The sequence below is a fragment of the Odontesthes bonariensis genome, chromosome 1 (assembly GCF_027942865.1).
Source record: "Odontesthes bonariensis isolate fOdoBon6 chromosome 1, fOdoBon6.hap1, whole genome shotgun sequence".
Lineage (NCBI taxonomy): Eukaryota > Metazoa > Chordata > Actinopteri > Atheriniformes > Atherinopsidae > Odontesthes > Odontesthes bonariensis.
The window spans coordinates 9531405-9554509 of NC_134506.1; the positions used below are offsets into that span (position 1 = coordinate 9531405).

General features: G+C 38.9%; 1 protein-coding gene across 1 annotated transcript in view; it reads right to left on the bottom strand.

Annotated features, from left to right (window-relative positions):
* Positions 1 to 23105, bottom strand: part of LOC142383713 (neural-cadherin-like) — a 371241-nt gene that overhangs the window by 159857 nt on the left and 188279 nt on the right. The window contains exons 13-16 of the mRNA XM_075469412.1: positions 21488 to 21737; positions 16983 to 17110; positions 16519 to 16705; positions 11859 to 12002 (exon numbers count right to left, since the gene is read on the bottom strand). Coding sequence (XP_075325527.1) covers positions 11859 to 12002; positions 16519 to 16705; positions 16983 to 17110; positions 21488 to 21737 — 709 coding nt within the window. The remainder of the gene's footprint in view (positions 1 to 11858; positions 12003 to 16518; positions 16706 to 16982; positions 17111 to 21487; positions 21738 to 23105) is intronic.

Here is a 23105-nt window from a genome sequence, read left to right on the forward strand (position 1 = left end):
CCAATCTCTTCAGTTTTTTTTTTCCTCTGAGAAGCACTTTGAATAATCTATTAGATGCTGATCAACAAAATGTTCCCCACAATGCAATTACTAGTAAAGCCAAGGTCCGCATCTCAATCCCCACTGCATCCTGCACCTCCAATGTTAATATGAAAGGGAAAAGAGAAGCCTCTGAAGACAAAATGAGATTCACAGCTTATTAGCAAGATGAAAGTCAAGGAAGGAGAGAGAAGAATGCTCTAATCCAGATCGTTTTGTTCCGTCTGTCTTCATTTTAAATAAGACATTAGGGAATACATGCAGTTGCATCTCCTCTTTTTACTCTCATTCTCTCTGTATTTCTTTTTTTCTTTTTATTAGTTTTCTGAATCCCGTAAGTATTTAGAAAACTGCTGAGTCCCAAATGGAAAATAGAACTGCTCAGGGAGTAATACAGCAGTTTAAACAAACAAACAAACAAATTAAGATTTTTTTTTCCTTTTCCCAGCTGTGTTCATTTCAAAATTCCTTTTTCTCCCTGGGTACAGTCCTTTACTGAAACAGCAGTATACAGTAAACAGTTTCTGCACTGAAGAAATTGAATTTATATAAAAACCTTTTGCTATTTTATCATCTGAGAGTTGTAACTATTCTATTCCAGAGACTTGAACATGTTATTGGGATCGAAGGAACTGCATTAGGCTGGTTTAAGTCATATTCATCTGATAGATTCCAGTTTGTTCTTATAAATGAGGAATCTTCCTCATACACCAGAGTAAGTCATGGAGTCATGCTTCCATTAGGTAACATTATTAGACAGCATGGCATACATTTCCATTGCAATGCTGATGATACCCAGTTGTACTTATCTATAAAACCAGATGAACCCAATAGGTTGGTCAGACTACAAGCATGTCTTAAAGACATAAAGACCTGGATGACTCAGAACTGTCTGCTTCTAAATTCAGACAAAACTGAAGTTGTTATCTTTGGACCTGAGCAATTCAGGGAGAAACTGTATATATACAGTATATAGTTATTCTAGATGACATTTCCCTGTCTTCTAGTACTACAGCAAAGAACCTTGGAGTTGTTTTAAACCAGAATTTATCATTTGACTCGCATATAAAACAGGTTTCTAGGACTGCCTTCTTTCACCTTCGTAATATTGTTAAAATTTGGAACATCTTGTCTCAGAGTGATGCAGAAAAACTAGTCCATGCATTTGTTACTTCAAGATTGGACTACTGTAATTCTTTATTTATGGGCTATCCCACATATTCTCTGAAAAGCCTTCAGCTGATCCAAAAAGCTACAGCCAGAGTTCTGATGAGAACTAACAGGAGAGATCATAGTTACTCCAGATGGATTATTTTGAAATTAACTATGATTACAATGAATGAAACTCCAATTGGCTTGAATTGGACTGTATTATTTAAGTGCCTTGAGATGACATTTGTTGTAATTTGGCGCTAACCATCCATCCATCCATCATCTATACCGCTGAATCCGTCGGTCGGGTAGCGGGGGGACTGGAGCCTATCCCAGCGGTCATTGGGCGAGAGGCGGGGTACACCCTGGACAGGCCGCCAGTCCATCGCAGGGCCACATAGAGACAAACGAGACAAACAACCATACACACGCTCACACTCACTTCTAAGGACAATTTTAGAGACACCAATTAACCTAATATGCATGTTTTTTGGACAGTGGGAAGAAGCCGGAGTACCCGGAGAGAACCCACGCATACACAGGGAGAACATGCAAACTCCAAAGTAATTTGGCACTATATAAATAAAACTGAATTGAATTTAATAATATTTCTCCAGTTTTAGCTTCTCTTCATTGGCTCCCTGTTAAATTCAGAATAGAATTTAAGATTCTTCTCCTAACATATAAAGCTCTTAATGACCGAGCTCCATCATATCTTACAGATTTCACTGTTAGATATTTTCCTAACAGAGCACTTCTCTCCCAAACTGCAGGTTTACTTGTGGTTCCCAGAGATTCTAAAAGTAGAATGGGAGGCAGAGCCTTCAGTTATCAGGCCCCTCTCTTGTGGAACCAGCTGCCAGTAAATGTCCGGGATGCAGACACCCTCTCTAACTTTGAGATAAGGTTTAAAACTTTCCTTTTTGATAAAGCTTATCGTTAGGGATGGCTCAGGTGATCCTTAAACATCCCATAGTTAAGCTGCTATAGACCTAGACTGCTGGGGGGCATCTTATGTCACACCAAGCCTCACTTTGCTCTCTTTTTTCCACAGTTTAATATCTCATATGGCATTATATACATTTGGCATTTTTGTTGTCATTAACTTGTGTTTTGCCGTCTCAGCAGATCCTTTGAATGGTGTTATGTTTGTTTCTGTCCCCTCAAACCCCAGCTGGTCGAGGCGGATGGCTGCCGTTCCTGAGTCTGGTTCTGCCTGAGGTTTCTTCCTGTTAAAATGGAGTCGTTTCTCTCCACAGTCGCCTCATGAATGTTCAGGACTAGGTTCGGTTGTTCTTGGGTGGGCTGCTTTATTTTCCTAGGAGAAGGTGCTGCTTCAGTGGCATTAATTAACAACAGTAAACATTGCAGATTAGATTAGAGATTATTCAATGTTTAAAGGTAGTCTTACTCTGCGATATGTATACTGGAAACATATATATTACTGTGCTTCACAACACTGCGATGTGCGGCGGGATTGATTCAAGCATTGTCCTTGATAAGCAGAGGAAGAAATATGCCCACTGACCTTGGGCCAGTCCCTGAACACAGTCAGACTGTGTTAGATGGACAAGAGATACCCAGTGTCTTAACCGCAACCTATTTTTCTTCAGCATGTTTCTAGATCTTTGTATTTACTTTTTGTTTGTTCGTTTTGGGCTTTTTTTTCTATGTATTTTGGTTGTTTTCTCACGCAGTTATCATTAAAGGGCCCATGGCATGTTTTCTGGCATCAATGATGCATTATCAATTTAAATGTCACCCGAAGCTAAGATAAAATAAATAAACAACTTAATTGGCATGTTTTAGATCTTTCTATGTTCAAGGGAAATAATGCTCCCAAAGTATTTTTCAGCAATCGTAGCCACTGTCACATCAAAGTTCCTGGATTTCCTTGCAGGGTGAAATTATCTATGCAGTGTCCATGAAAGCTATCATGTCGTGCATTTTTAAAGCAGAAGGTTTCAAGCCACAATGAACAATTGATCCACCACTAGTATTAATATACTACTCAGAGCTAATATAGCATTAACAGGATTATGTTATATTATAATATAACATTATTGGCATGGTTTCACTGTGATGGACTGGCAGCCTGTCCAAGGTGTACCCTGCCTCTCGCCCATTGACCGCTGGGATATGCTCCAGCCCCCCCGCGACCCGACCGACGGATTCAGCGGTATAGAAAATGAATGGATGGATGGCATGGTTTCATTTCATCTTTCTGACCAGAATCATGAAAGTATTAGTGAAACTTTCAGTTTAAAAAAGTTCAAATCTTTCCCTGTTCAAGATCAAAGACAATATATGATTTATCATAGAGCACAGGAACTTTTTAACCTGGGGCAGCGAAAGTGTCTTTTAACCCAAAGTACAACTTTTACCTGACCCTAATCCAGAAGTATGTGCCCACAACTGAAAACAATGACAACAAACTAACTGAGCATGAATGAAGACGTTGCCTTTGTCTTGGATGGTGGGAAGAAAATACTTGATATTGTTTGAAATCTGGTTACTCATGAAATCAAATCAAATCAAATCAAATTTATTTATATAGCACATTTCATGTTCAAAGTGCTTTACATAAAATAAAAGCATTGCAGCAGGGAGTGCAAGAAGCATTAAAAATACATAAAAGAATATAAAGAGAAACAAATAAAATCATTTAAATGAATTTAAAAACAGGCAACAGTCTAGATAAGTTAAAAGATATTTCATGCATAGACACATGTGAAAAGAAATGTCTTTAACCTTGATTTAAAAATGTCTACATTTGATGAAAGTTTAATCTCCACTGGCAGTTTGTTCCACTTGTTGGCAGCATAACAGCTAAATGCTGCTTCTCCATGTTTAGTCTGGACTCTAGACTGGACCAGCTGACCTGAGTCATTGGATCTAAGAGCTCTGCTAGGTTTATATTGTCTGAACATATCACAGATGTATTTTGGGCCTAAACCGTTCTGGGATTTGTAAACCATCAGCAGGCTTTTAAAATCTATTCTGTGACTGACTGGAAGCCAGTGTAAAGATTTTAAAACTGGTGTGATGTGTTCAGATCTCTTAGTCCGGGTTAAAACTCTAGCAGCAGCGTTCTGGATGAGCTGCAGATGTTTAATGCTCTTTTTGGGAAGTCCAGTTAAAAGAGCATTATAGTAATCGAGTCTACTGGAGATGAATGCATGGATGAGTTTCTCCTGGTCTTTCTGGGAGAGGAAACCTTTAATTCTGTTGATGTTTCTGAGATGGTAAAAAGCTGCCTTGGTGACAGCTTTGATGTGGCTGCTGAAAGTCAGATCTGAGTCTATCAACACTCCGAGGTTACGAACTTGGTCAGTGATTGTAAGGTCCCGAGTCTCAAGATATTTACCAACGCTGACCCTCTTCTCTTTGCTACCAAACAGAATTATTTCAGTTTTGTCTTCATTTAATTGTAGAAAATTCTCTCTCATCCAGGTGTTTACTTCCTCCAGACACTGACACAGTACGTCTGCTGGGCTGCAGCCGTCCGGTGACAGAGACACATAAAGTTGTGTATCGTCTGCATAACTGTGATAATTGATGTTAAAATTCTGCAATATCTGACCCAAAGGGAGCATATACAAGTTAAACAGAAGAGGTCCAAGAATTGACCCCTGGGGGACTCCACAAGTCATGGCCACTCGCTCAGATTCATAGCTGCCAATTGTAACAAAATAACTCCGGCCTTCTAAGTAGGACCTGAACCAGTTAAGGACCGCTCCAGAAAGTCCAACCCAGTTTTCCAGCCTGTGCAACAGGATTCTGTGATCTACAGTATCAAACGCAGCGCTGAGGTCCAACAGAACCAGGACTGAAACATTACCAGAATAAGTATTCAACCTAATGTCGTTTAACACTTTTACCAGAGCTGTTTCAGTGCTGTGATGACGTCTGAAGCCTGATTGAAAGTTATCAAGACTTCCACTTTCATTCAGAAAGTCGTTGAGCTGGTTAAATACAACTTTCTCAATAATCTTAGATATAAAAGAAAGATTAGAGACAGGTCTGTAGTTGTTCATCATAGAGGCGTCTAGAGTTCTCTTCTTTAGGAGTGGCTTAATGGCAGCTGTCTTTAGTGACTTGGGAAAAATGCCTGATGCCAGTGAGCTGTTAACTATTCGTAGGAGATCACTTTCTACTGAGGTAAAAACAGTTTTTAAAACAGAACAGTAACAAGTCTAGAGTTCTTCTGGTATCAGTCTCACTAACAATCACAACAAAAGAATTATATTTCTCCCTAACCTCAAAATTACTGTAATATACAAAACAAGTGCATATTTGCAAGTCACATAAGTAGTCACATTAGTAACATAATCTCCTGAAATGATAAAAAAAAAAATCACACTTCGTATCTCTGGCTTTTGCTTCAAATTGTTTTATCTTTGCTTTTAGGCTTCTGTTTGAAAGCAATAAATCACATTACATCCATACATCTAAAACACTGCAAAACAGTGGAAGTGTATTATTGCAGGATGACCATATAAAATAAATGAGACAGATTTGAATTATATTAGATCTTTAATTGAAAACACTTAAAGGTAATATTGAGATTCCACTTCCCATATTCAAAAAGACTTCCAAACATCCATCAAATACCCAACACAGAAAATTAAAATGGAGCTCTCTTAGCTGTCAAATTGATTTAATGGAGTGATAAAACAGTGGCTTTGAGCACGAGCACAAAGGAAGCATATTTCAAGATATAATGCTACCCTTCTATGAGCTGTCAGTTGAGCCAGCCAGTCTGTATATGTGCTCTCACCTCACATTATTATTGTAAACTTGGAACAGACAGTTCACGGACTGCTGCATATGTATTCGTTATTCTGATTAAAAGCCTGCTTTGTTGAAAATGTTGCTTTCACCTGAACTTGTGATTCTAAAAAGAATTCTGTTGTGACAGATAACAACAAGATAACAGTGAAGAACGTCTATAGCTTAACTGAATTGAACTGAATCATAATTTACAAGTCCCGAAATGTGAATTCTTTTTGAGAGCAGTTATTAACAGTAATCGGTCATTATTCACTGAAAAAAAGTCATCATTTATAGTTATGGCTGTGGGCAGAAATGACCTTTTGTGATGTTCTTTGTTACACCAGAGCTGATGAAGCCTCTGACTGAACACATTTCTTTTATGTCATTCCTATGTTTTGTTGAGGGCATGCAGTGTTGTCCATGATGCTGAGAAGTTTTTACTATTTTTTGTTGAGTCACTGGCTCTAATCCTGCTGCACCAACAGATGGCTGCAAAGCAGATCGCACTCCCATTCACAGACTTATAGCAGATATGCAACAGCTTGCTGCTAATATTGCAGGACCTAAGCTTCCTTAAAAAGTATAGCCTGGTCTCTTCATTGTGGATGTCCTCATGTAGATAGCCTCAGTGGTGCATTTCCAGTTAAGTCTGTTGTCCAGGTAAACACCCAGTTATCTCCAAGGAAAGAAATAGAGTTTGGTTCATTCCTAAAATCCAAAATCATCTCCACTGTCTTGCTCACATAGACAATCAGGTAATTGTTCTTACACCATGACAAAAAGCAGTCACCCAGTTCTTTGTACTCTGCTTCTTGCTCATCACTGATACTCCCCAGAACTGCAGAATAATCTGAGTATCTCTGGAGATGAGAGGACTCCGAGTTGTCCTCTCACCAGTGAGAGTGTAATCCCCTGTGGTGCTACTATGCTGCTGACTACCTTCTCAGGCACACAACCGCCAGTCTCACAAACTGTGGTCTGTTCGTCAGGTACTTAATAAAGCAGGCAATTATGGAGGCATCCACTTTTATTTTCTGGAGCCTCTTACATAGAGTTGAAAAAGACCTCCTCTCCACTGAGAAATGCAACGAATTTGCCATCTATTTTAGCCAAAAAATCTAAACAATTAGACAAAAAATTCAAGCAACACAGACAAACAAGAAAACTAATCTGTGTCTAAAACCTAAAAATAACTCTGACGCTACGTCACAATTTAATATTGTTGATTTAAAAATCCTAGAGGAAATAGTTCGGCATCTGAAATCAACAGCTTGCACTCTGGACATAATACCATCCGACTTTTAAAAACTGTTTTTACCTCAGTAGAAAGTGATCTCCTGTAAATAGTTAACAGCTCACTGGCATCAGGCATTTTTCCCAAGTCACTAAAGACAGCTGCCATTAAGCCACTCCTAAAGAAGAGAACTCTAGACGCCTCTATGATGAACAACTACAGACCTGTCTCTAACCTCTCTTTTATATCCAAGATTATTGAGAAAGTTGTATTTATCCAGCTCAACGACTTTCTGAATGAAAGTGGAAGTCTTGATAACTTTCAATAAGTCATCACAGCACTGAAACAGCTCTGGTCAAAGTGTTAAACAACATGAGGTTTAATACTGATTCTGGTTATGTTTCAGTCCTGGTTCTGTTGGACCTCAGCGCAGCGTTTGATACTGTAGATCACAGAATCCTGTTGCACAGGCTGGAAAACTGGGTTGGACTTTCTGGAGCGGTCCTTAACTGATTCAGGTCCTGCTTAGAAGGCCGGAGTTATTTTGTTACAATTGGCAGCTGAGCAAGTGGCCATGACTTGTGGAGTCACGCAGGGGTCAATTCTTGGACCTTTTCTGTTTAACTTGTATATGCTCCCTTTGGGTCAGATATTGCAGAACTTTAATATCAATTATCACAGTTATGCAGACGATACACAACTTTATGTGTCTCTGTCACCGGACGACTGCAGCCCAGCAGACGTACTGTGTCAGTGTCTGGAGGAAGTAAACACCTGGATGAGAGAGATTTTTCTACAATTAAATGAAGACAAAACTGAGATCATTCTGTTTGGTAGCAAAGAGAAGAGGGTCAGCATTGGTAAATATCTTGAGACTCGGGACCTTACAATCACTGACCAAGTTCGTAACCTCGGAGTGTTGATAGACTCAGATCTGACTTTCAGCAGCCACATCAAAGCTGTCACCAAGGCAGCTTTTTACCATCTCAGAAACAGCAACAGAATTAAAGGTTTCCTCTCCCAAAAAGACCAGGAGAAACTCACCCATGCATTCATCTCCAGTAGACTCAATTACTGTAATGGTCTTTTAACTGGATATTAACACATTGAATCCCAAGTCACGTAAAACTACGTTTTTACTGCCCATGCGTTGGCTCCCAAATGGTAAAAATACGTTTTTACGTTTTTTTTATGGATTCTGAATCTATACATTCTAATGCACATTCTGTGTGATTTTTGTAATTATGTGATGAACAGAACTGACATAGATGGCAGTCAAAAACTGGTGTCATCATCTGGACATTTTGATCATTACGCCAATGGCTTTGCGTAAACTCAAGAACAATTTTGATAACGCTGCATTGATTGTTGTGCATTTCCGCATTTTGTCCAATCGCACGTGTCGGTTTCCAGAGGGTGGCGGTAAAGTAACATAAACAAACAACAAGAAGGAGAAGAAGACACGCGACAAGTCTAAGGAGGCGGTCTTATGAACAGGTTAGCTTTGCAACATGCGACACGACGCAAATCCTCTGACCCGGATATGTAAGTATCTAAAGCGCGACAGGCTGAAAGAGCGCACGTTTCACAAAAGCCCCGATATCTCACTTTGTTGTTGATTTTGGTGGATACCCGCCTTGGTTTAGCTAAGGATAGCTCGCTAATGGCGGCACCTAGAGACATGCAGTTTTGACCCACAAAGAGTTTAAAGTCTCAGCTTTCAAACGAGCCATAACATGTTTCAGTGGCCCTATCACATAATATGCTGTGACTGTACAAAAAAAGTCAAAAAATGGTTTAGAACGCTGGGATTCTACGACATAATTCCGTAAACACCGCCGGTATTCAATGTGTTAAACATCTGCAGCTCATCCAGAACGCTGCTGCTAGAGTTTTAACCCGGACTAAGAGATCTGAACACATCACACCAGTTTGAAAATCTTTACACTGGCTTCCATTCAGTCACAGAATATATTTTAAAAGCCTGCTGATGATTTACAAATCCCAGAACGGTTTAGGCCCAAAATACATCTGTGATATGTTCAGAGAATATAAACCTAGCAGAGCTCTTAGATCCAAGGACTCAGGTCAGCTGGTCCAGTCTAGAGTCCAGACTAAACATGGAGAAGCAGCATTTAGCTGTTATGCTGCAAACAAGTGGAACAAACTGCCAGTGGAGAATAAACTTCCACCAAATGTACAAATTTTTGAATTCAGGGTAAAAACATTTCTTTTCTCATGTATCTATGCATGAAATTTGGAGCTATCTTTTAACTTATCTAAACTGTTGCTTGTTTTTAATCATTTTTATTAATTTTAATTAGTTTATTTCTATTTATGTTATTTTATGTATTTTTAGTGCTTCTTTCACTCCCCGCTGCAATGCTTTTATTTCATGTAAAGCACTTTGAATTGTTTTGTACATGAAATGTGCTATACAAATAAATATGAATTGACTTGACAAACCATTGTAGGCTGAAATGTATTAAAAGCATTGGAGAAACTAAAGAACCCATCTGGACAAAGAATCGACTTTTTGCAGATGTGTGTGGGCTCGGTGAAGCGGGTAGATGGTAGCATCTTCAAAAAACAACCCTGGGCAAACAGTGGGGAATCCAAAAGGATGTCCACTTGCTTACTGAGGTGAGCCAATAACTGTCTCTTCAGGACATGAGGAGATGATGTAAGATGTTAGGGCAATTGGTCTATAGATTAAGAGAGACAATTGGTAAGATTTATCTGTTGTGTTTTGTTTCATAGGTACAAGACAGGATGTCTTCCACAGCACTAGAGTTTTTCTTGACTCAGGCTGACACCATCTGGACCTGCAGCCTTGTTCCCATTCAGTCTCTTATCTGCCTCATCACTTGACTGTGGGAGAGACACAAGCTGTTTTCACACTGAGATCCGCTACCTTCGCGGGTCCAAATTGCCACTTCGTCCCGCGTCGAGCAATGTGAAAGCTTGGCGTATTAGGTGATCCGTGTCGCCTGAAGCCGAGGTTCAGGGGGCGTTGCCTAGTGGCAGAGCGTCACACGAAACACATAAAATGCTGGGCGTGTACAATGACGTAGGCACAAGCCATGCGTCGTAGGTAGGGTTAAATACACCTGTCTGCATCAAATTTTTCAAACCAACGATGGTGGGACACCTTGAGGACTTGTTTTTGCAATTGTATATGCAGTTCATGGAGATGTTATTTTACGGGGTGTGGATGGTCACAACGTGGGATACCGCTGAAGAACATATGCGGAGAATACAAGAGCACTATAATCTCCAAGTTGAGGAAATCCATCGACAATTTGAAGCAGAAGAACGCGAACAGCGTCGACGCAATTGACAAAGACGTTTAGCTGTCATGACTCTGAACACACATGTGTCTGCAAGAAGAGTGTGGAAGATGGCAAGACCACAAGGGTTGGTGTTTTGCTCTGAACAGTTTTGACGACGACGAGTGGAGAAAGCACTTGAAGTGAAACTTGTCCTCACCTGTCGCTGTTGTTCTGATCAGCTGTCCATTCTGTCTTTTAAACTCCTCACGTCATGCCACGCCCACGTCCATCCCGCGTCAATTGCTTTCACATCAAATTCGGCTCGGCAAAAAGACTAGGGTCCGACGCGGGTCGAATGGCGGGTCGAGTTGACGCGCCAGCCCGGATCGTCAGTGTGAAAGGAACAGCGGAAAAACTAAATTCGCGAATTAAACGCGGGTTCTTCCTCAGTGTGAAAGGGGCTACAAGACTGAAACGTGGGGCAGCCAAAGTCTCATTATGTCCTGATGTGGGGGGAGATGATGGTGAAGCTGTGTTAAGATCCAAGTCTATGGTGCAAGGTGACACCATTGAGGTGTAACAAGAATGATGTGGGTACAGGGAGGAGATGAGGTCTGTGTAACTGGAGACAGGGGGAGACGAATGTTGAGTGTTGTTCTGAGCTGAAACTGTGGGTTTAAGCCCTTAATCACTGGCTTTGCCCTGTGCTGGCTGGGAGTATACATAGGCAACTCTTTGCTAACATGCCTCCTGAAACAACTGTTTTTAACCAGTTAACGTTATTTGTGATCATGTATCTCTCTTCCACCTTCTCGTGACCAAAACTGAACAAGTGTACAAGTCAACTGGAATTAAAACTTATTTTCTATTTGAAAATGGATTCCCTTTTTCTGCTTCAACAACGGAGCTTCGAGTGGAAATATATTTTTTGACTCAACAAAAAAAGTATTAATAAAGTCATACTTTTTCTTTTAATTAGGCTTTCTCAATTAAAATTCTTGTTGGTATACAACACAATACCTTACCAGCCAAAATGTTTAAAGAGATGTGCATAACTGAGGATATGTTGTCAGAAAAAGGCAAGCTCTCAAATCTACATAAAGCTTTTAAGTGGTGCTCTGTGTCAAACAAAGGTAAAGCATTTCAGTGCATGTAACAGATATAGGATGTTAAATAATTCCAAGATAAGAGATGGAAAAATCTTATTAGATTTAAAATGAATCAAGCAATTTGGCAGTGTGGTTGAGTAAATGTGTATGGATAAAGATTTATATTATCAGCATCACCATCAAATCTTAACTTTTCATTCTGTCTTTCTATGAACATATTTTATAACGTACATACAAACATTCACATATAGAGATTTCATTATTCACGCCACCCACCTTCGTCCCCATCATTTGCACTGACAGTGAGAATGGCGAAGCCTACATCTGCATCTTCATCAACATCAACTTCATAGGATACGTGTGCAAACACGGGCTTGTTATCATTCACATCGCTGATAAAAACACGGACATATGCTGTATCTGAAAAAAAAGAGATAAAGAGAAAAGGGCACTTAGAAACATCGGGTTGTTCTTACTCTGTCAATGTGAGCATCAACATCTGTTTTTATCATTGTATAGGAACAATTTAGCCACCTTTTCACATTTCATATCCAAACTCAGACAAGAAACAGACTGCAGATGTGAAGAGAAAAAGGTAGTAGACAATTTATTGAGTCTATTTTACCTTCAAATCCAGTTTTTTCTTTTCTTCTTTAACATCCGAACACAGGCTGAAGTGAAGTTAAAGGCACTCTGAGGGCATCAGCATAAGGCTCTGTGGCTAAGAGTGGCTAATAAGATCAATTGTTAAAGCCAGTAAAGTGGCCTTCAGAGCTAAAACAGCTGCACAAACTTTGCACATGTTCAGAGTTTGTCAGAAACTTATAAAGTTGCAGGGGAAGTGGTCAAGCAGAATTACTATCCATCCCCTCCTCCCCTCGTTTTCTGATGATGATGTCCAATTATCCATGTTTTTACACAGATACACACAGCTCCCTCCCACAGTCTAGCTCCAAAGTAGCAGTTTTCTGCCAGTAAAAACATTTTTTTAATTATTATATATCTTGTTATCACTACATGACAGCACTCTGCTGTATCAAAGTTCAGAAAGAAATTCTAACAGCTTCATCCATGATTGAGGCTACCATTTGGTGAACTGCCTTTTTAGTGAGAAAGGTTGAATTCTACTGTAGTTTGTTGTCATGCTCTAACAAATTTGATTTTAATTACTGTTTTTCTGAATAAAGTGGCAAAGATTTTCCTCCAATCTGAATGAAGATGCCTTTATAAGGTTTGCTTGTTTTTCCCGGAATACAAGTCACAATTTGCTCAGCAAAATTTGCAAGGAATACAATGATTTCTTTTTTTCCAGTGGAAAGCTATTTTCTATTCTCATACAAACAACATATTTAAGGTTATACTTTTTCTATTCACAACACTTTTGATTTACTTTTATTTCCATTTTTTGATTTGATGACAAGCATGACTCTCTTGAATGATTTTACGACAATCATGTTGTGGTCATCAATTTAGCATAATGAACAAGTCTTAGTACCTGGACCTCCGCGAGACCCAGATGCTGTTGCTATGGTGAAGATGCTAGTCTCGCATACAAAGCATCAGGAAATTCAAAAACACTTTGTCACTGCAGCTCTTTACAAATATGGTGCCCATAGTTAATTATAGGAGGGCCGCATTCATTTAGCCTCATTCCTGCAATACCCGGCGTTTCAGTTGATCCCACTAGGTCAGTAATTGACGAGGAGTGCACATCAAAATATATTTCCACCAAAGTCTGATCAAAGGCTGTATGTCTTCTTTGCCAAGAAATGTCACGCCCATGGGGTTTCTCCCCATGTTTTTGGTTTTGGTGTTGGTCATGTCTTGGTTTTGTAGTCTATGTTTAGTTTTGCCATGTTTTAGTTTCCCTTCATTCAGTTCATTAGTTTCACTCACTCCACCTGTGTTTTTCCCCTCAGCTGCACTCACTCCCCAATCACTCCCAGCCCTCTATTTAGTTTCCAGTCTCCCATGTCACTTGGTCGGATCTTTGCTTGTCTTCCCTACATGTCTACTTACCCATGCTACCTGCGTTTACCAAGTTAAGTACCTATTTAGTCTATGCCATACCAAGTGTTTTTGTTTGTTTTCCACAGTCACGTTTTCTGAATCCGGCTTAGCCGCGCCTTTTGTTTGTACTTTGGTTTCCTTTGGTTTGATATTGGATATTCGACAGATATTCACAATAAGGAAATATCATCCATCCATCATCTTCCGCTGGTCCGGGGATCGGGTCGCGGGGACAGCAGCTTGAGCAAAGAGACCCAGACGTCCCGAGCCCCTCCCGGATGACCGAGCTTCTCACCCTATCTCTAAGGGAGAGCCCAGACACCCTGCGGAGGAAACTCATTTTGGCCGCTTGTATTTGCGATCTCGTTCTTTCGGTCACTACCCACAGCTCGTGACCATAGGTGAGGATAGGAACATTGATATTTCAATAAGGAAATAAGGTGTCTTTTTTTTCAAACCAATATCAAACCAACTTCACCACGGTCTGTAGCGGCAGCTGCAGCAGACACATTTCCGGAAAGGTACTGGCTTGATTAAATTCATTCTGGACTCTATATCCGACCACACGAAGACCTCGGGACACTTTGGTTTGGCTTTAGGGACCCTCTACTCACTACCACGTAAGTGTTATGTTGTTTGGAGCTGTAGAAGAGGTATAAAAAATAGCGTTTTGTAACGGTGACATGATTTGCCCCATTCACTTCCAGGCTAACGACTTTTGGCTAAAAACGGTCAAATCGAAATTCTCAAAACATATCCGAATGACATGATTTTGATGTCAACTCAACGTATGTACTCCCAAACATCCCGTAAATTGATCTAAAGTGCGTTTTACTCCGGATTATCTCTTTAACATAAAAACAGAACAAATTGAGTTCAACGACAATGGTTTGGAGAAGCGTTTCTACAGCCCATCTCACCTGAGATGGTAAAATGTGAATGTTTGTCTACGTGTCCAATGTGTAGCAGTTTCACAATCTAAGCTTCATAATTGTGAGTTTCTTTCAGGAAGATGTGTTGTGACATCTAGCATCACGCAACTTGATGAAAAATTAGACAAATGAGTATGAAACTTTGTAGTCTGTGTGCAATACTGTCCCTGACAATGTATATTTCAACATGTAAGCCTTGTCATGTACATTAATTCTAACACTAACCATTGACTCTTAATTCTTATCCAGGACCATTAGTTGATGGAAAACAGCAGAAAAGTAGGTAACTGCATGAGTTGAAAAGCAAACGTTTGTTTGTGATTGAAAGGATTTGACCCAGGGACTTGGTGCCACCCACCAACCAAACCTAATGAGACATTATACAGTATGTCATAAAAAAGAGTGACAACTGTCAACATCATCACATGAGGAAATTTTATTTGAAGTATGAGAGGACCTGTATTGCAGTGGAGAACATTGGAAGCAAAGTTATGGTATTGTACAATATTTGAGCCTTTTTTTCTGAGAAATTCCGATGTATTTTTCCATGGGAGCATATGTATTCCATGATCTGTGAGTTTCTGAACCTGCAGGGATTTTTCAGTCTTGTTTTTAATACAAAGCCACCTGAGCGCTTCACAATCACAGCCATGGACAAGTTTTACTTCTTCGATTCTCAGCTTCTCTGAGATGCTCTTTTTGTACCTGATTATGAAACTGACTCATTGCCAAAAAAAGAAAAAACTAATTCATTTTGAAATGTTCCTCTATTTCTTAATCATGCATTTCCCATTCTTTTGTTACCTCTGCCTTAGTGTCTTTGAAATGTGTTGCTGTCACCAAATTTAAAACAGTTTTTTTTCCCCAGAAATATAAACAGATAAATACATAACCAGTTTTGGCATCTAATGTTATTTTAGTATTATTTCAATAAAATGTAGAGCCTTATTTACATTGTGCACAGTGTTCAAACTTTTTTGAAAACATGGCTGTACACCCAGGTCTGTTTTACTTTTTTTTTTTTTTTTTTTTTTTTTTTTTTTTTGTTTGTTTTTTTCCTTCTACAACTTCTCTCAATCCACCCATCTGTCTCAACATCTGTTCATTTCTTCATCCTTTCTCTGATCTATCAGAGTTGTATGCATTTTATCTGGCAGCAAATGAGAGAAATGGATAGATGGGAAAGGGAGGCAGCAAGAGTGACAGACTGAAAGAGAAAGATAGCCTTCGGTCTCTCAGTGGAGAGAGATGAACAGATGTGGGAAGGAGAAATAAAGAGGAAAATAGAGATTATTGCTGCCTCTGATGAAGATTTGGAGCTTTAAACAAAGTCTACACAGCAGCTGTCTACTGCACTGCCCCTTTAGTGTTGTCCTCTTTTCAGCAAATACCATATCCACATTAAATGGAAGACTATCTCTGATATTCTGGTATTAGCATAAATGAAAGCAAGAGATTAGAGTTTTTCTCCTGGTTCATGAGGTTAGAACTAAAATCCATTTGATTCTATCAGAGCTGCTTGTGTGAGAATTTTATGCATCAAAAAAATACCAAAGGCTATGTACATAGCAAGATTAAACATACAAGCATGCGATCTGAATTTTTACAAACATCTGGTAGAATGGTGTTAAATAGCTAAGTTGCAGAAAATAACGCTGAGGTCACCTATTCTTGATGCAAACCTGTGATTAAACAGCCAAAAAAGAACATAATAACAAGGCTCCGTGCCAGTCAACACTTTGGAGTGAATACCCTTCACCGATTCAGTGTTTGTCATGTGCATCTTTTAAGCACTACAGTTAATCTTCATCATTGACACTCAAAGTCGAATTTCAAACGTGCTACTGCAAGGAAACCCCTAAAAGGGCTGCACTTAACATTTAGTTACAAGATGTCATAAAACTGGACAAACTCTGCTATAACATCCCAGTTATCAGTAAATAACTTCAGTTCAGTTATTACAGGATGAGCTGTGAAGTGTCTGTCTTAGTTACCTGAGTTGGGCTGTCCATGCTTGCCAGGCCGTGCTGACTCCCAGCCATCCACAGACTGAACCTCCAACAGGTAGGAGCTTTTGGTCTCCCGGTCAAACACAGCTTGTGTGTAGATGTTTCCCAGCTCTGGGTCAATGCGGAAATACTTATGGTCCCCACTGCGATCCTCCAGTAGGGAGTAAGAGATCTGAGATGTGGGGGGGTTGGGGAAGATAATTATTCAAAGGGTCAAATGTTAAAAGACAGTTGATCATCACAAATTTACACAGGAAGGAAGCCCACTTCTGGGATCATCAAGAGAAGGATTCAAAGTATATAAGTAGTACATTTAAGTTTTCAAATAAACATACACCTTAAGGTCCATATGACAGCACCGCAGAAGCTTCATTACTACTTTTACTACTGTTTGAGTATTAAGGTGTTCAGTACATGTATAACGGGTGAATGTATGAATTAATTGTCACCTTGCCATTAAGACCCAAGTCGAGATCATTGGCTGAAACCTGGAAAACCAAAGTTCCTGATTCGGCTCCTTCTGTGACCGAGGCCTCGTAGATGGAGGAGGTGAAAAATGGGACGTTGTCATTAACATCTGAAGTTGGAAGAAGATAGAGGACAGGAAATGCTTACAGTGTACCAACATAATTGAGCATTTAATGTCGGAGGGATTTGATAGAAATGTTTTATGTAACTGATATCTTGGTTGAAACTAACATAATTACCAATTCTTGACTTAACTTGGAGATAACACTCCTGAGATTTCAAATCTTTTTCACAAGATTGTTCTTGCCAAAACAGGAAGCACCAAATCATTGAAATGTTCAAAAGCAAAGTTCCTCCATGAAACACTGGATTTAAAAAGATTAAATTTGAGAAGGATCATCCTCACAGTGTTAGCAGCAAGTCCAAAAGCATGTGCCATGGGTATATGTTGGTGTGGGATTGTATCAGTGCCCAAAGCAAATGTAATTTGCACTGCTGTGATGGCTGCATTAAAGAACATTGAGATCTTAGATCAACAAATGGTGGCTTCAAGAAGAAATCTTTTCCAGGGAATTCCATGTACAAATTCTGCACACATTACAAAGGCATTAAGTGAATGGGTACTAGACTAGCCTGACTGCAGTCCCAGAGCAATATTCATAAAGATTTTAGAAGTCTTCAACATTATCATAAAAACTTCAGGCTAGGAGTCTTAGCTTCCAAATTACTCAGGACCAATCTCAACTCTGGGCAGGGAAAAGAAAAAAGCTGAGCAGAGCAGGGGGCAGGCAGGGGGTAAAAAAACAAGGCAAACACACACATGCACACAATCATACACACATACAAGTGTTTTTAATTATATTATAAGCCTTGACTATGAAATAGCAGGTCTATTTTTTGCCTATTTTACCCTAATCACACACACAAATATGGAATATATATATTTAAATGGATACATATACATAATTTGATGATGTGTTCTCCCCGGTTATGAATGGGTTCCCTCCGGGTACTTCCTCCCACCATCCAAAAATATGCATTTTAGGTTGATTGGTGACTATAAATTGACCCTAAGAGTGAGTGTGATGGTGCATGGTTGTTTGTCTCTGTGTGGCCCTGTGATGGACTGGCGGCCTGTCCAGGGTGTAACCCGCTTCTCGCCCGATGACCGCTGGGATAGGCTCCAGCTCCCCTGAAACCTGACCGACGGATTCATCGGGTATAGAAAATGGATGGATGGATATATATATTTTTCTATATTTTATTTACATCTGATTTAGCTTGCTGGTAATTTTGTAGTTAATGTATTTGATATTCATTAAAACTATTGTTGTGAAAGTGCTGTAATTATTTGTGATCATGCTGCTGATAGAAAGTTGTGACAGAACCAACATAACACCTAAAGTATTACCTAACGCTTCATAACCTGGTATCCTCAATATCAGAATGTCCAAGTGTTGGTAGAAGGAATGACGACACTTTAAAAGGGTTAAAGCTTCACAGTCTTTAGAGTCTTTGTTGACATGTATCTCTTTTTGGATGAGGAGTATCTCCACTTTGAACAGTTACTTCTGTTAGATCAGTTTACTTTGAGTTATTTCAATTTTAATTCATTATATTTGGCGGTAACCATGCTATATATTTCCTGATTTCTTCAGAACTTAAATGTTGCTAAAATGAACAAAACCAATAAATAAAAATGATTGCATTTTTGCATTTGTTAACTTTGTTTATATGTGTGAATGGTTCTATGAAAGTGTGTAAGCACCCTGACTAAATAGCAGTATGATTTCTGGGTAACATCTACTGCAAATAGCATGTTTCTTTAATCGCTTGCATTTTTTTTAAATTCTTATTTTGTTACTCAATTTCTCAGATGTGCCAAAATAAGTACCTAATAGGTCTGCATTCACTCTCATGACAGAGTTTGTGCTTGTGTTGTATCAGACTCTTAAATTTTTAATTCTTCTTTTGATTAACATTTAAAAACTATGAATCAGATTGTTTTTTTTAACTACTATCATGTATATGTAATATCCATATTCACTAATTATGCAATTAGTATATGTAAATTAAGTTATGGAAGTAACTTTGCGACTCCTGAATGAACCAAATGTTTAGTTAATTAACTTCTGTTCAGAAGAGATTAATCTAAAATACTACTAAATTAATCAAAAAATACAATCAAGTGTGGTACTGAACAAAATAATCAAATAAATATTTTGTGAAATGTATATTACAAATGCATATTGACTTTCCAGAGTGGCACAATCTTAAATCAAAGTATTATAAGCCCGTGTGCAATGGAGACCGATCTATAACTTAGTAGACTGCATAAGTGAATATCCTAGCTCCATGTTGTTGAAGTGGCCTTCAGAACAGCTCAGTCTGGCTCATGTTTTCATGTAGTCTCCCAGACTGTTGGTCATTTTGGACCTTCGTCTTCAGTTGCTGGAAATACGAGTACCCTCTCTCACCATGAATATAACATTTATATTTTGCAATTGCACAAGATAGTAAGAGTTAAGCGGTAAATCATGTCTCTCAAGAAAATGAAATCTGGGTAATGGCATCAGCACAGTGCAATATAAGACTCCATTGCCAACCTAATTGTGCTAATCCACACATTCACTGGGGATTTCACATGTGAGTGGATAATGACAATTTTTATTTTGCTGTTATTTTTTCCAAGCCCTGTCAAGTTCAGTCATTTTGTTTTCACAAGCTTAAAAGACAGAAATTACTCAAAAAAATACTAAACATTACATCTAATGCTGCTCTGTGTGCCTTTTTCCCTCCCATGTCTTCTGTGCCAGTGTCTTAATCTATGAATAAAAAATGAAGACTTAAAGCCATTACAGACCTCCTTCTGTTCCCCAGCCTTACTGCCTCTGGAGAAGTCAAAGAGCTTTCTTATTAAGACAGATAAGGAGGGAGGGGTGAGCTAAAAGAACAGCGGAAGTTAGGAGAGGGACAGTGAGGCAAGAGAGGGTCCATTATAATGAATTATTTCTCGCTGGATTAAGTACTAATTTGATGGAATGGGCTATACGTGAACTTGTGTGCATGATGTAATTGAATATGCGGATAATTCTGGGGCATTTGGAAGAGGAGCAAGACCAGGGGCTGGCAAACAACAACGTATTAAGCAGTGATGATGGCAATTTAAGCTTAAATAAAGGGGCTGATAATTAACTCAAAAAGAATAAAGACATCAGCTTTACCAAAAAATGGTGACATATGACGTGGAAGAAGAGGTGAAAACTAACAGCAAAAGTAGAACAGGCTATTTATACTCAACAAGTTGCTGGTTCTGCAAGTAATTAAATTTGTGTCGGTTTGGTCAGGACAAATTAATCCTATTTAGAGCACATTTACATGACTGACTAATCTTTATTTGTGATCTTGTTTTCTTTTTAAAAAGATCTCAGCATTTCAGTTATTTATATTAGAATAACAATGGAAAATTATATGCCGTTGGACAATCTTTTCTTAATTTAATATTTTTGGGGGCTTTTTATGCCTTTAATGATAGGACAGTTGGAGAGAGACAGGAAGCAGGGGGCAGAGAGATGGGGACACGCAGCAAAGGGCCGCTCGGTGCGGGACTCAAACCGGGGCCAGCTGCAGCGAGGACTGTAGCCTCTGTACACGGGGCGGCTGCTTAACCCACTACACCACCGACCGCCCCCTCTAATCTTAATTTTTACTGCACACCACAAAAGGTGAGAAAATTATTAAAACTGAGAAACCAGTGTAGGTAAAACCAGTGAAAACAGTTCTTGCTTTGCACTGGTAAAAAGACATCTGATTCTCTTTGAAACAATGCCTATGAGGAACAACACAAGAATTTTTCAATAATTTATGAATTAAAACATAAATAGCCAATATTATTTTGAAGGAAAAGTGGAAAATATATATATAAAAATGTTCATCAGAAGCTGACATCAGGTGCTGTAGCCAATTTTTGCCTATTCCTCGGGCATGAACTTTCAATCACAAGATATCTAAGGATTTCTTTTTCTTTTTCTTGGCACTCCCCGTTTAAAATCCTGGCAAATGTATTATGTTATTGGTTGTATCTATATTTTGCAAATTATTCAGGAAATCCTAGTACCTCATTTGACTCAATGGCACAAAATAGATAAATAAATAAATCTTAGTTTTGATTAATAACTTTTGCTCAGACTCCTTTGCTTTCCTCTCAGCATTCTTTTTGTTGGCCAACATACTGTACAGTTTGTGCATTTCGTTCTGACTTTTGTGTCTCGTCGTTCCTTTTTGACGTACAGTAACGTCATTGATTGATCACGTTATATATTTGCTTGAGAACATTACTTCTATCTTCAATTTTCAGATGGGTGTTTATAAAAGAGTGAAAGTATGTCTATTTGTAATTGTACGGACAAAAAAGCAGTTTCTTTTGTTTTTACTGTTGACAAAAAAAGAAAAAAGATGCAAAAATGAACATTTACAAAAGGCTTACCCGTAATATTGACATAGACTGTGGTGAAGGCAGCCAGTGGTACAGCAGCTACATTCTGGGCTCGCACCCGGAGAATGAAATTCCTGGTCATCTCATAGTCCAGAGGCTCTGCCACCAAGATAAAGGCCGAACCATCCTCGCGGTTGGGAGTCAAGTAGAAGCGAACAGGCATGTTGGTCTCTGGAACCATACCATCTTCCAAGTTGTAAGTTACCCTTGGATCTCCAAGCGGGGAGGTGGCTTTGATGGTCTTTTTGGAACAGAGACAGAGAAAACTTTTAATATGTTGTAGGACTTCTTCGTTTGTATAGTTGCACATGAGACAAAGTTAGCAAACATTCAATTAACTGTCACATGCTTTTGTTCCCATGTTGTGCAGTAATACTACAAGCAAGTTGAAAAGATTTCCAGGAAGTTGTCCTACTTGTTTTCCTACTGTATAAATTACACAGAACTTAAACCCAAAAGACTACATTCATGCAGCATAAAGGCATACACATGTAAAAGAGAGACAACTTATTAATCCAAATCTTAAAAACGCAAATCAATTTGCATTTGACAAAATCTCTACATGTTTACAATTACCATTTTTAAGAGCTGGAAAAATGTTTAATGGCAGCAGTGAACCTCAGGACAGTAACCGAATTGTGGACAGCTGCTGCTGGATTGAAAAACATGTTTTACAGCCCGTAGTAATGGACACTAAAGTATTAATAAGCCTAAAACTGTTATAAGACAACAACAACTGATATCCTGTGGGATCATAAGGAAATATACTCTTTATATATACTTCATTTTGCTTTCTCTCTGAACTAATTAAGAAGAGGCATTCAACAGATGATCCCACATACACCCAATTAAAATAAAAAATGCCATCTAGGGCATGATACAGTTTGCTCATAGGTGACCTAGCTGTATTCAGTGAACCTGCAGAGCATAGTGGTAAGAATAATGAGGCATCCCATGAAGCATGAAGAGCTGGGAAACATATCTGACCACTGTAAGCGCTGATTTAGGCCATAAAAACCTCAAATGTCCATGGCAGAGATAATGCAACCCACAGAGAGTCATTCCATTTTTGCATAACAGTCAAATCAACACAGGATTACCATCTCGATTAATACACAGAACTGCAGGGACCGGGGAATTTCTTTCTCTCTAAATCAGCATTTTTCACAAAGACAATTAAGCACACACATTCCATTCTAAAGTACTCTCCTGCTTTTTTATGTCCATCCACTGAGTTAAAATGTTTATGAACAACTCTAATGGACTTTATTGCTTTCAAGAAAGCCTTTGAAAAAAAATGCTGATTAGTTGAGAACATGTTAATTGAATGAAAAGGGAATATATTAACAATGAAATGGAAATAAGACATCTGGATACATACAGCGTTTTCTATAGCTGGGCTGAATCTATGGCATCACTGCTGTCCAACATATTGCTGCTCAGCACTCATTAGAATTGACTTAACCTCCAAAAAATACAATATAAGATGTGCTTAGAATGAGGCAGTTAAAGAACAGGTATAACATCTGGGAGAAAATTCATACAACACCTGGTTGGAAGCTGGAAATGAGCTATGGATTTTCCAGCATCACAGACTCTGGTCTGTCTT